Here is a 15,243-nt window from a genome sequence, read left to right as displayed (position 1 = left end):
TCATTTATGAATATGTTGAACAGTACTGGTACCAGTACAGATAGGAGGACACCACTATTTACCGCTCTCCATTCTGAAAACTGACCATTTATTCCTACCCTTTGTTTCCTATCTTTTAACCAGTTACTGATCCAGAAGAGGACCTTTACTCTTATCCCATGATAGCTTACTTTGCTTAAAAGCCTTTGGTGAGGGACCTTGTCAAGGCTTTCTGAAAATCTCAGTTCTCTATATCCACTGTTGTCTCCCTCAAAGAATTCTTATAGATTGGCGAAACATGATTTTCTTTTACAAAAACCATATTGACTCTTCCCCAACAAACTGTGCTTGTCTATGTGTCTGATAATTCTGTTCTTTACTATAGTTTCAACCAATTTGCCTGGTACTGAAATTAGGTTTACCGGCCTGTAATTGCCAGGATCACCTCTGGAGCCTTCTTTAAAAATTCACATCCCATTAGTTATCCTCTAGTCATCTGATACAGAAGCTGATTAAAATGATAGGTTATGTACCACAGGAGTAGTTCTTCTGAAGGAACTCAAATGTGATATTGAACTCTTGGGTGAATACCATCTGGTCCTGGTGTCATATTACTGTTTAATTTATCAATTTGTTCCAAAACCTCCTCTAATGCCACCTTAATCTGTGAGAGTTCTTCAGATTTGTCACCTAACAACAATGGCTCAGGGTTGGGAATCTCCCTCACATCCTCAACCGTGAAGACTGATGCAAAGAATTCATTTACTTTCTCCACAATAGCCTTATCTTCCTTGACTACTCCTTTAGCATCTTGATTGCCCAGTGGCTCCACTGGTTGTTTGGCAGGCTTCCTGCTTCTGATGTACTTAAAATATTTTTGCTGTTACTTTTTGAGTCTCTTTTTTGGCCTTCCTAATTATATTTTTACACTTCACTTGCCAGAGTTTATGCTCCTTTCTATTTTCCTCAATAGGATTTAACTTCCACTTTTAAAAGGTTGCCTTTTTACCTCTAACTGCTTCTTTTACTTTGTTGTTTAGCCATAATGGCACTTTATTGGACCTCTTACTATGTTTTTTAATTTGGGGTATACATTTAAACTGAGTCTCCATTATGGTATCTTTAAGAAGTTTCCATGCAGCTTGCAGGGATTTCACTTTTGGCATTGTACCTTTTAATTTCTGTTTAACTAACTTCTTTGTTTTCATATAGTTCCCCCCTTTCTGAAATTAAATGCTACCATTGTGGGCTGCTTTGTCATTCCCCAAAGGGAAGTTAAATTTGATTATGTTATGGTCACTATTACAAAATGGTTCAGCTATATTCACCTCTTGGACCAAATCCCATGCTCAATTTAGGACTAAATCAAGTATTGTGTCTCCTCTAAGGTGTCAAAAAACTTTATCTCTGCATCTTGTCCTGAGGTGACATGTACCCAATCAATATGGGGATAGTTGAAATCCCCTATTATTATTATTATTATTATTATTGAGTTTTTAATTTTTATAGCCTCTCTAATATCTCCCTGAGCATTTCACAGTCACTATCACCAGCCTGGTAAGGTGGTCGGTAGTATATCCCTACTGCTATATTCTTATTATTCAAGCATGGAATTACTATCCATAGAGATTCTATGATACAGTTTGGTTCATTTAAGATTTTTACTTCATTTGATTCTATGCTTTCTTTCGCATATAGTGCCACTACACCACCAGCACAACTTATTCTGTCCTTCAGATATATTTTGTACCCTAGAAATTGTTGTATGACAATTTGATCCATAATTCTCTCTAAAGAGCAGGTCTTGGGTATAGTCTGTACAATGCCAGGTTTCAGAGCCACTGAGTCATCACCCTGGACCGTGTTCCTTGGTGGAATGGTGCCATTCTACAATGGTGTTGATAGGCTTCAGGTGTCAGCTCCAATTGACCTAAAATGGCTTCTCTGACCAGGGGATGTGATTTTGCTTGCTCATCAGACAGGATCCTATATACTGGTTGGGCCTCCCCTGATAGATATGAATACTACATATGGGCCACCCAGGATGATTCTGCCCATCTGCTGCCCATTCAAAAGTGCATAAAATGCCTCTGGGTCATTGTCTGACCCCAGCTTCACCAATCCCAAAACTGGCCTGCTGAGGTCTCCTTTCCCAGGAGTCACTCAGCTCCCTGAGATCCATTTTTCCAAGGCATTTCAGGAAATGCTTCTGCTGCAGCTGCTGGGTTTCCTGCTGCTTGTGCTGTCCTAGCAACAACTGCAGGAGGCAGCCTGGGTCTGATCCCGCTGTGCAGCCAACATGCAGACTATGTCCTCTATGTCCTCAGCTTTTCCATGATTTTTCCTTTTTTAGAGGGGTTTGCAGTGGATCCCAGACAAGCCCTCACATGTGACAAAGTTGTCGTCCTAACACACACACACCCTTGTGGCCAGATGTGGCATTGAAGCAGCTGTGCCTCAATTTTACCCTACTGTCCTTTGGCCTACTCCAGCTGCAGGAGTGACCTAAGTAGTAAACCTTTAGCCTGGCTGTGCTCAGCAGGCAGTGCTTGACACAGGCATGCCTCAGTTGCTGTTGCTGATCTTCCTCCTCCTCCCTGGTTCAAGCAATCCCCTGTTCCAGAGGCTGGCATACTCCTCCCATTACTCAGGGATCCAGGCAGCCAGGTCATCAGAGCTCAGCAAAGCTTCCAGCTTGCTCTGGAGAAGCCTGTCTGGTCCCTTTTTCCCCTTTCTCCCTCTCAGCCGTCTTTTCAGGCTGCTTCCCAGAGAAAGGGAACGTCACACCTTCTCTTCTCCAGGTCTCCTGCCCACAACTGGGCTCACCCAGTTTTCTGTGTAGACAAACCCTGTCCTCCCCCCAGCTGCCTTTTATTTCTACAGTAATTAGCCCTGGCTCACCCTCCAGATGCACCAAGGATGGCTAATTGGCCTCTCAGGGTCATATTAACCCTTTCACAACCTGTATGGAGTAAATACCCATCACAGGCCCCTGTGCTTCTTTCAAGTTGGCAATGCAGCCCTCAGTGTGGCACCTCTGTTTACGAAGGATACCTTTCAATGACACTCAGAAGGCAGTAGGAGAGCTTCTGGAGATAAACTAGTTACTGGGAGACCAACTGCAAATTCCTGAATTTTGCAGATTATGTATGCGATAAAAGAGCAAAGAGATTGTAAACTCTCCGACGTAGGGACTGTCTCTTTGTTATATGTTTGCAAAGTGCCTAACACACTAGGGCCCAAGCCACTAAATGCTATTGTAATACAAATTAATAATAACAACAATGAAAACAAGATATTCTTTGTTTGCTTAACTAGTGCAGTTTCATTTTAATTATTCATTATAATACTTCAGTAGACTTGGAAACTTTGCATGGAATACATTGAGAAAACGTAATGAAATCTTAGTTATATGAGATCTCACTGCAGCACTCTGCTATGAAACTATGCTAAGAATTGAGGACAGAGTACCATTTTCTATGTGCATAGAAATTTCATAAACTATACGCACATGGATTAACAAAGCTCAATTTAACAGTCTTTAACCTGGTTCTGCTGTATGCTTCAACCTTAAAATAGTTCTCACAGGTGAGTAAAACCATCTTTTTCATTCATTACAAATTAAGGACCAAGTCCTGCAACCCTTAGAGTATTGATTTGATATAGTTGGAGTTACTTGCAGATGAAATTCACCATATGCAAAAAGCCCGCACGAGGGCTGGGTGTCATGTCAGTCTCATGTAAGTGGTGAATAGAACCGATGAGCGCTCTCTGCATAAAAGGTGAATTTCACTGTGTGAATTACTTACATAAGGGTTGCAGAATTAATTTCCAAATAAAGGTAAAAATAAAGTTGTAAATTAACGAATCAGTGCAGTGTAACATCATCATCAATAGCAAAACATTTAAAAAAAAACTACAAATTTGGAAAAATAGCTCCTTGGTTATTAGTTTTTAATAAAACAACTTTGGTTAATCACTTAAAATTCTCATGTTTCAGGGAATGTTTCTTACAAGGGAATGGTAATTGTTTTAAGTGTATTTTCAAAATGACTAGTCCATCCAAAAACTTGTGTGTGGACGGGTCACTAATCCTTTACTTTATTTTAATGACTAGTGAAGTGACCACTTTTTTGTGCTTTAACTCAAAATATCACACTTCTTTAGTGAGAGACCAGTGAACAAATTTTAAGAGTGAATGGATTTCAGTGAAGACAATACATATGGTCTTTGGTTAAATCAAACGTCTGTTCATTAAAAATAACAAGCTGATCATCCAAGTAATAGGCAATATTTTCAAATATATTGCAGCAGCCACATTTTGGGTATTTTAAGAATGGCAGTGAAGTAGCAGCACAGAAAAAAAAAAAAGGTAAATGCATTTATTCAGGATTTTAATAAAACCTGAAAATTTTAAAGACAAGGAAAAACTCAACAATGATAAAGAAGAAAATTCCTTAAAATTAAAAATGTAAAATCTAAACCATTGCAGAATCAGATATATTTTATCGGTTAGACTTTGTGATGTTAAGAGCTCATTTAACAGTGATTTATTTTTAAGTTCTTCATCTTAAATGGAGAATAGCATATCTGATGGAGTTAGTCATTAAATAATTTTTCCCCCACCATAAAAAGTTTGTAAACCTTTTCATTTCATCATTTAAACTTTTTGAATTTTCATTGAAAAAAACAAAATAAAACAAAGCATGTTCTGATTTTGGATTTGCAGTTTTTCAACTAAAACTTGAAAAATATCGATACAAATGGATATTTTCTATGAAATTTTCATGAAGTCAAAAAACAATTTTCTGTCAAAACATGTTTTGATGGAAAATGCCTGACAATCTTTAATATTTTACATCAGACAAGGGTCAAACTGGGCCAAGTCATGGCTAAGCAACATGGCTCAGCAAATTGGTACTTAGAAGATGGAAATATGTTTGGTCTTAGAAGATGGAAAAACGCTCTAAAATCTAAGTTTGTTTGGTTTTTGGTTTGGGTTTTTTTTGGTGTGAAAAGTCTCTAGCCCTTACGGTTGCGAAGACAACCTTCAAACATAAGCTGAGATATAAACAATCTGTGCAGACAGATTGACAATAATTCAAAGGACTGGGAAACTTAACTCAGCATTGCTACATCTCTCAGTGGTTTGAAAAGTCCACACCCCTGAGACATAGGTAAGCCAACGTAACATCTGCTGTAGACAGTGCCAGATCAACAGGATTCTTCTGTCGACCAATGGGATTGCCTATACCAATGGGAGCGGTTCTCCAGTTGGTGTAGCTAGTGTCTACACTGAAGTGCTATAGCTATGCTCCCAGCCATTTCATGTGATGTTCAATCAAGCCTAATTATGACAATTTAAATGTTAACATTGCTAACAATTCACACACACACAAAAAGGAGGGACAATCATATTATGTAGATCTGAACAATATGGTATGACTGGCATTTCATTTTGGTATTGAGTGGATGGTGCTTGGTCAGTGGGCAGAGCTTGGGAGGGTATGACTACTACTCCCCCATCCAATTTGAGCCATAATTCAAGAATAAGCAGGGTAACCATGTACTGCTTTACTGAATGGCTGTGCGATTACTAATGTTGTATTTATTTCACGTAGCTTGACGTGTTATTAAAACTTGAGGGGATACAGTTATGTACCCATCTTTCCTTGCCTTCTTCCATTTATCAAATTAAATTTGCATATTTTACACATCAGATCACTGTGCTTCTTTTTGGCTGCTCCCCTTTTTTGAAGATAAGAACCAATTAGGGATGCAGCAAGTTCAGTTCCATGCAAGGAAAATAAACTCATGAATCAAAACGACTTGAAAGCAATGTGTTCTGCATGTTTCTCCACAGTCCACAAGAGAAAAATCTGTAGAGATGCCAGTTTGTTTTAAAATCAATTTTAGGGCTCACAAAACATGCCAGACTGAGCGCACCAGGGATAGAAATCGTATTTCTCCACAGCTGAGGTTGGGATAGTGCATGTCTCCACACAACTTTGCCAATATGCTTACGCCACCCATTTAGTACTTGGCCTGAGACTGCCTGTAGGTGTGTCACTTACTATGCTACATTTGGTGATGTAACCCCCTGTTCACTGGGAACTGCACTTGGAGGTCACTAACTCGTTTTACGGAGGCAGTAATCAGATGGCAATATACTTACATCTTTTTCATTTTTATTAATTTCAAAACCAAAGTTAAACAGTGGAATGCAAGTGTTGGCAAACAGAGGTACAACTACCTATAAATGGAGGTCACACACTCCACACATAGGGTCTATAAATCAAAAGTCGGATTCTTAAGATATTTGTGTAGTTTTGGGAGAGACCAATATTTATTTATATATTTTAATGACTCTGAGAAGATGCAGCTGAATCCTGACGCAGGAAAATACATTGGAAAGAAAACAATATAGCCATTGCTGTGACCCCATGGTACTGCGCAGCTCTGCCATGCTCCTGCCTCCCCACCCTAACCTGCTTGTTTCTTTCATCTACCTGTTATGTCTTGTCTTTTAGATTGTAAATTACTTGGGGCAGTGTTTCTCATTCCCTCTGTTTGCACAGCGCTTAGTGCAATAGGGTCCTGACCTGGCTGGCCTCTAGGCTTCGAAGGAAGCATAGATCAGTTGCTAGAGTGGTAGCTGGTACTCAGGAGATCCAGGTTCAGCTTCCTGCTCTGACACGAATAGTGACGTTAGGCAAGTCACTTGACTTTCTGTTGCCCTTCTGTAAAATAGGGATAAAAGTACTTCCCTAATCCTACACTAAAAATTGTGAGGTGCTCTGATACTATAGCAGGGGGGCACATAAGGGAGGTAGGGAGTGATGGAAGGATAGACAGATTCTACAAACTACATATTAAATACACATATGTATAATTTTGTTTCCCAGGACAACTAAGATGCTGTATGCTCAGCCCTTGGCACCTCAATTGCCAAAGTGAGGAGAGGAGGCATTGTGCTCCACAGAGTCTCATCCCTTACTCCTCATCCAAAAAGATGATGGCAGATACACAGGCCAAACAAATGGAAAGGTTAAAGCAGGGCAAAATGTGAAGTCCTCCAAATTCTAATAAGAGGGTGGAGGGGATCATCAAGAAGAGGCTTTTTAGTGCGTTAAAAAGTAAGAAAGGGGTAAGACCTTCCAAAGCAAACTTAATATCTACCAACTGGGAGACGAGGGACCCTAGCCGATGTGCAATTTACAAAACAGGCATAATTAAGACTTTTTCCCCCCCTCAGTATAAGGCTAAAAGTGATTCTATATGTCTGAACACCTAACAACAGCATCTTACTGGAATAATATGATCAAAGAGCTTCTTAAAATAATTCAAGGTTCACAAGATAGAGTGTTACTGAGGTAACTCAAATACTTCCCTGTATTTCATGGAATTATATATGCAGTATATATACACACACAATAATAAAATATTATGCCTCCAAAATTATTCACAACTTGAAACCCCTGGTGGGATAAATTGTTATATACTGGAAATGTTCTCTATCCTTATTTTCAAATCATGTTTCAAGAGGAGTTGAATTTTACTGTTGTTATGGTGATGGAGCAGGGAGTGAAACCTCAGTGAAGCCGGTGGGTGTAACCACTGCCCTTGATTCAGGATAAATTTAAGAAATAATCAACCTCCTTTATGAACCAGATAGATGAAACAATAGGAGCCACTACCAAAAAATCCAGGCAAATGGCAAGGCTTGAGCAGAAGCTGATCCACAGGCCCCAAGGGGCTTCCCTAGAGACTAATGTAAGAAACTCAGGGGCTAAGGCATTGATTGGCAGAGCCACGGGTGTGAGAGAAAAGAAGCAGGAATGCACAGAAGGAGCAAAGAAACCCCTGTCACAGTCAGAGAAACCCTGGTAGGGTGAAGCCTTAGGAGAAAAGCTGGGAGAGAACTTTTGGATAAAGTGCTGGCTGAAAGAGACTTGGAACTGTTTGATTCCTATTGTGTTCAGGGAACCAGGACTTCATACATTTTTTGTAAATAAACTTGATTTCAAAGAAATACCAGACTCCATCATGAGAATCTCCTCCTAGCCAAACCAACCCACAGGGCCCCCCCAAATCGGCTAACTGCTTGGATTAAAAAGGAATACTACTGCTATGAAAAGTGGGAGCCAGTTTCCAAGGAAGGAAATTATGAGCTGGTATTTTGTTGAATCAAAATGGAACAAATAACGGGAGTGCTTGCAGAAATCAAAAAGAAATTAAATTAAAACAAAACCTAAAACAAGAGCTGGAGGTTTTACAACTGGGATGAAAGCAGCACCTGAAAGTTTCTCAGAAAGATTTGGGGGCTGATTTACAGATGGAGATGGTATGTTCTCAGTCTGGAATGACAAGATGGATCAATGAGGTGACTAGCAACCTGAATGTGATTAATCAAAAAGTTTGCCATGGAGGAGGCCAGGAAAGGTTGGTCAACTTGGAACTTGCTAACAAAGATGAGTGGCAGCCAGGACTCAAGCAGCTGAAAAATCGTTTTAAGGAGGAAATGAAAGGATCAGAGAGCACAGTGGATGATCAGCTGCCTGGATGTGGAATAGGGCTAGTCAGAGGACTTGGATAAGACTGGACACTTACATCAGTTTTTTTAACCCCATTTGTAACCCATAGAGGGCCAGAGGGGGAAGATCAAGTTGTCCCAGCTCAAATGACGGAAAACTCCACTATTGTTGAGGGGAAGAGTTTCTGGGAAGCTTATTTGCCTCAGTTCAACATCATAGGCCAAATGAATGGCTGAGAGATTCTAGCAGCCAGCTTAAGTGTCTCAGCTTCGATAGTACTGAAGAACATACCTTCAGAGAAGAGACTGTGTTATCTAGATCTGGTGGCAGGAAAAATTGTGGTGTTATGATTTCATAGTAACACAGAGGTCTGGGCACAAGCATGGTAATCAGCACAGTGTGAGATAGGAAAATTATTTGGCAAACGGAGGGACCATGGAAAGCAACATCACCTCAGAATACTCCAGTAAAGGCTTTCTGGTTGCAGTAGAAAAGCATGGAGTTTAAAGATGAAAATATTGTATAGGAAATGGGGAAAACCAGCAGGTGATGGGGTATAGGAATGGCCTGGCTGTACCAAATGCATTGAGAAAAAAATTGAGGTCATGTCATGATTATAAACATACTGGACATTTTGGGGTTGCGAAAACCTTAGCTAAGCTAAGACAAAATTTCTATTGAAAGACATGCAGGCAGGAAGTAGAAAAATGGTGAAGGATGTGTGATGCTTCCATGATGATGATGTGCTTGGACCTCTGCATGAGACAGTCTGACTATTATTATTTTACAGAATGGCCTGAAGCTTACCCAGTAAGGAACCAAGAGGCTGTGCCAACAGCAGAGGTCCTAGTTTATGAATTCTTCACCAGATTTGGGGTGAATTACACAGAGATCAATAGAGAAACTTTGAATCCAAAGTTTTTCCACACACGAAAGATTCTAAGACACCTGGAAGGACACAGAGAAGGAGCAAAGAATCCCCAGTCCCAGTCAGAAAAGTCCCGGTAGCATGATTCTGAGAAACAAAGCTAAGAGCTTTGGGTAAAGCACTGTCTGAAAGAGGCTTAGAACTATCTCCTGATATTTGATTCCTACTGTGTTCAGGGCACCAGAACGCTGCACATTCTTTATAAATAAACAGGTTGCATAAAGAAATACCTGACTCCATCATCAATTTCTCCTCCTAACCAAATAACCCACAAGGATCTGAAAATTGACTAATAGCTTGGGTCAGAAAGGGGTAACAACATATGTATTAGGGAGAGGAGCAAATTTAGCCACCAGCATATACAGCTGTTCTATCAGTAGCAATGCTGACATTTCAGATATAAAGTTTGTTCTTTAATACTTCATTTAAATATATGCAATGATGTACACATACACCCCTTTTTATGTTATTTCTGTGGGCACATGGACAAAACTAGGTATTCAGCGCATACAAACAGCCAGTTAGATATCTAATGAGCTACTTACATGTACAAATACTTGAAATATGAACACAAACATTTTTTAAAAACCAGGCCCTTAATATATTTGCCTGAAAGAATCATGAAAAGTTAGCACTCTAGCCAAAATTACCCCTGGGAGCCTCAACCTAGAGACTGCTTTTTATTACAACAAGGAGGTGCTTCCCTCTTGGAAGCGACCATGTAATAAAGCCTTTGCCTTCATGCAGCTACTCTGACCATATTCCACCCCACAGAATTGCTACACATGGCTATCTGACTCAAGCGAATAACACAAGGGACACACCAAGTGTTCTAATGTATCCTCCAAATATACTGACATAGGGAAGAGTAACTCTCTGGCACAGAATCAGGGAAGAACATAGAAGTCGCCGCTCCCTGGGTGGCCATCTCACTGAGGAGTATAAGCGGAACAGACTCAGATGACTGAGTCTAAGGACCTCACCATCCGAAAAATTGTCAAGTCAGGGGCAGTCTCATCACTGACAGGTGACAGAATGCTCCAGCTCAACAACTCTAAGCTTGCTGGTACTCTAAACTGGTGGATTTTTATTGAAGAAACTCTGCCTAAGATTCAGCCCTATCCCTCTCATCCAATTCTCCACTGTACCTAAAAATCAGATAACTTTTGAAAAATTTTGACCTGATGCTTCATTTGTCAACAAATATAGAAATATAAATGTAAAAGGACAATGTGAAAAGACTTTTTAACAGAGATAAATTGAATATAAAATACTTTGTAATAAAGATGAGCTCTGTGTGTGTGTGTATGTATGGGTGGATGGACAGATGAGGTGAGAAAGAGATTAGATGGCTTTCAGTTGGATATAGGCTCCCAGGGAGCTTTTGAAAATTTTACGCATAGTCCTTCTAACTTCAGCTAAAAAATTCTCTAAATTTGTAATGCAAAGCAGAAGAGCAGTGCATAAAAACATTTTCTGCTCCTGATATTAAATCCCAATGAGTTGTAATGCTGTTTCATTACCAACAGCTTGATTTTCAGTAAGTTTGTAGGCATAGACTTGTGCTTACAAATAAATGTCTTATTCTCAACGTCACACGCACACACACATGATGTGCTTTGGCAAGTTACCTAGACAAGTGTTTGCCCAAGTCAGGGATTTGCATGTGCAATCTCAATGGACCACCCAATGGAGTGCACATGCCAAGTAAGCCCATTTTTGCACCTGGGTAACTACAAACTTAGGCCCTGATCCTGCAAAGAGTTTCACACACACACTTAGATCTATTCACTGTAGGCCCCAATTCAAGAAATCTTCCTTGTCCAGGAAATCACTTAAGCATGTGCTCAAGTATTTTTCTGAACTGGGGTCTGTGAGGAGTAGATTTCAGTGGTTCTATTCACTCACTAAGGCCCTTATCCTGCAAAGACTTACATGCAGTCTTAACTTTAGACCAGTGCTCTAAGGGAGATCAGAATCTCTGAAAATCAGACCAGTTTTAAGTAGGTGTCTACATACGGAGTTAGGAGTGTAAATTAGGCACTCATGTTTGAATATTTTGGCCTAAGTTTCTACAGGTAATGTCTATACAAGAACATTTTAAAACATAATTCATATATTTACATGACGGATACTTACAAGTGATATCTTTAAAAGGCATGTACAAGCTCAGGATCACCTACCAACTGAATTACAAACACTGTCTAAAACATAATTGGTTTTATACCTCTGACATTTCTAAAAGTGCATGAAGGTTTTCAATTCATGACATAAATCCAGCTTCATACATGAACTTTCAAAAAGACATTTAACTGAGAAAGATTTACCTGCCAGAAGTCAGCAACAGTAGCAGGAAGAGGGCCCTGAGTAGCAATATATGCAGGGTTTCTGGGATCATGGTCCATCTGGAGTGAGAAAAGAGAGCACAGACTGAATTTATTAAAAGCAAAACAAACACGCTAGATGGGTTAGGGAAAGAAAGTGTTTCTGGCTACAACCAAGGACCACTTAGAGGACTGCTGTGCCCTCATGTCTTTTGGTGGTGAGCAAAACATTTTATTTCTATTCATTAGGTCAGAGGAGCTTCCTTTCCACAAAAGAGTGAGGTTACCAGATCGATATCAGCATGACTGATAATCAGTGTTCTGTGGCCTAAATATGTAGTGTAAGATCCTTTAAGAGAAGTTGCTGACAAAAGCATTTACTTGAGATCCATGCTTTTGGATTCATAGCAACCCAGAAGTCATTTTGAAACGTTTTTCTTCACAGAGTGTTAGGAATGCTGGGCACATCTAAATAACTGCTCCATTTCCACCATGCCACTCAAGGGCACACATAACAAGCAAAAATGGAGAACAAATTCAGTTTCTGGCTTTTTCTGGTTAGTTGATTTGTCTAAATGCATGCTTCTAGCCTCAATAGAGGGAGTTCTGCTTAAAGACCTTAATTATAACATTTAATTCAAAGACTGACTGAACAGGGGGAAAAAAACTAAGAAACAAAGCCATCAAGAATAAATAGGATTAGTGTGTTACAATGAATGTTTTCAAACTGATGGGTGGTTTTCTTGGTTCTAAATCTCAGGCCCCATTCGCCTGATAAAGAGAAGATCTGCTAAGGGATTTTTTTAATACTCATTCTAGCCCTTGAGAGAACAAGACAAGACTTTGAACATAAAGAGAAAGAGCCAAATTCTGCTCTCATATGTATGCATGCAACTCTCACTGAAATCAATGAGAACAACTTGTAGCCAGTGCCAACTTACTGGGAACAGAATTTGGCTCAACGACTTTACCTCACTCCAACACATGATTCTGTACTGTAAGTGAAGTTAAGGTCCTAAGAGGAATGAATGCAAGTCATATTTCTGTTAACAGGCATCTACTGAATTTATTCAAAGCCTATCAAAATTTTCTGTGATGGTGGATGTCAGCATAAAAGAAGGCACCTCATAATTATGTGCAATAGAAAAGAAGGAAGGAGCATAAAAGAACAGATGTAAGTTATTCTGATAGAACAACAGTGTGCTGAATGTTGCAAAAAGTAGAAAAAACCTTTTATGCTTCTAATTTTCTGATGCATAATTAATACTAGACCTAATATTAAAATTCACCATGACAACACAATGCAAGTAAAATTATGTTGCTGAGTCCATTTTGAATAAAAGCCTAGTTTTAAAATACAAAACACTGTTAGAAGACAAAAATTTTAAAAAAGTGTTTCTAATTCTATGTTATTCTCTTATTTGTGCAATTAATTCATTGAGATATTTGCCTTTTCAGCTAACAATTCTGCAGACCTACTCCTTTCCCTTTTGCCAAAAAACAATTCTGGAGGCAGGACATTTAGGTATTTTGAGATCAAGAAAAAATAGCTTTTTTCACAAACAGAAATATGATTATCAGCAACATTTGGGAATCATATAAAAAGGGCTAAATTTTTCAAAAATAAAGTTTAAAATTAGGCATCTAAATAAGTGCCCAATTCAGCAAAATATGTGATTAAATCCCACTGACTTCAATGGGACTTAAACAAAGATTTAAGAGCTTTCCTGAATTGGGCCTAAACAGTTTGGTTTTCAAAAGCAAAGGGCTCACTGACCTCAATGGAAACTGCAGGGTGCATGACACTTTTGAAAACCAGGCCACTTATTTAGCTGTCTAACTACAGATTTAGGAGCCTGACTTTAGACTCATCTCTGAAAATCTCAGCCATGGCAATTAAGTCAAAATTGTTAAAGATCATAATTTGTTTGATTTTTTTTTAAATCAATCACTTGTGTATGTGATTGGTGAACACACCAGAAAACAAAAGCACAAGTAGTCAGTGATGGTGCAAGTTCCACTGTCATAGAAGAAATACTTCTAAACACTCAGCTATCTGATAAATCAGGAACAGGCCTAATCTTGGCATTTCAGCATTAATCAGCTACTGTCACAAAGGTGCGGTTTGGAACGTGGCAAACATCATAATGAACAGAAAGTGGTGAAATGTATCATCAATTTAACAATAACTCAAAAGACAATTACAAGTATTACATTCCAAGCACATTCTGCTGTACAGAAAATAATTATAAGCAGGAACATTTTGTACACTCAGAGCAAATAGAAGATGGCAGAAAGCCTTACCATACTATTAAATGATCTTTAATTGAACAAAAATAGAGCAAAGACTAAACTAATTAAACATAATGCCTGTTTTTATTAACTTTTTTATATTTACAGCTTCAAAGGCAACATATTTCAGGAAGACTCTGAAAAATCACCACTTTGATCAAATTTGATATGATGTGATTTGGGATAATTGATAGGTCTGTTTATCAATGTACTTTTAAAAGACTGTCAAGGGCACCATAAGGTCCCTCTTTTATTGTAGTTAATAACAATTGGAATAAATAAGTAAGATCAGTAATGGATTTTAAAACCAACTGATAACTGAGCAAAGCACAGCACTTTATATACTCACATAATCACTATCCTCCCTCCAGGATCGATTACCCCCATTCTTTCCCAAAATTAGACAAAAAGAAGTCAACCAGGGCAGAGATCAGACACCAAACGATGGGTTTATTAAAACAAAAATCAACAGGTCTAGTTTGCTAAAGTTTTGTACTGGAACAACGTTTAGAAATCATGTTACATATGTAATTGTTCAATGAAAACAAGATTTCTCTCTGTCCCCCATAAAGTTCACATGCTTTACATAAGCAGTAAATGGCTCAGCTATTTATAGAAAGAAAGTGGTGCAATTATTACAAATGTTTTACTATAATGGAATTTTCATTTTGCACTGCAGCACAGGTATGGCAGATGAAGTTATGTGATAATCTACCAGTCTGTTTTTCCATGATTTCATTTGGTGAAGGAAAAGAAAAGAATCAAAGAGCACTACAAACCAAAGTGCAATAAACTGCATTTATTTTGATTACTATCATTGTTAAAAGCTAAAAAGAAAGAAAAAAAATAAGCAAAAAGAACCTCAAAGGAATTATCTATCCTGTTCAGACTTATTGTCAAAAAGGAGTTATGCAGAAGATCAAATCAAATAACTCACATACCTAAAATGGGTTAATACCATATCTCGTGTCTTTCTAGAGTGTTTTAAAATGAAAGTTGATATACGATATCTTAAGCTGGAGAACAGCACAGGGAATATAATATCATGATTAGTAGTGCCCAACTTTAACTGCAATAATTTCAGGCTATGATATCACATAATTGTTTTTCCATCTTTACATTAGTACAAAATTAAAACTACTACTCTAATTCTACTTTTTGTTTTTCTGAATACAACACTATCCAG

At 38.6% G+C, this 15,243-nt stretch overlaps 1 protein-coding gene across 1 annotated transcript in view; it reads right to left on the bottom strand.

Moving 5' to 3' along the window:
- LOC137149191 (receptor-type tyrosine-protein phosphatase N2-like) overlaps positions 1-15,243 on the bottom strand; it is a 138,003-nt gene that overhangs the window by 38,254 nt on the left and 84,506 nt on the right. The window contains exon 7 of the mRNA XM_067542550.1: positions 11,769-11,846. Within this exon, the coding sequence (XP_067398651.1) occupies positions 11,769-11,846 (78 nt within the window). The remainder of the gene's footprint in view (positions 1-11,768; positions 11,847-15,243) is intronic.

Source organism: Emydura macquarii, unplaced genomic scaffold (genome assembly GCF_026122565.2).
Source record: "Emydura macquarii macquarii isolate MOO-44397 ecotype Brisbane River unplaced genomic scaffold, CSIRO-AGI_Emac_v2 contig_719, whole genome shotgun sequence".
Lineage (NCBI taxonomy): Eukaryota > Metazoa > Chordata > Testudines > Chelidae > Emydura > Emydura macquarii.
The sequence above is the reverse complement of the archived record's forward strand: the minus strand, read 5'-3'. Positions and strand labels throughout refer to the sequence as shown.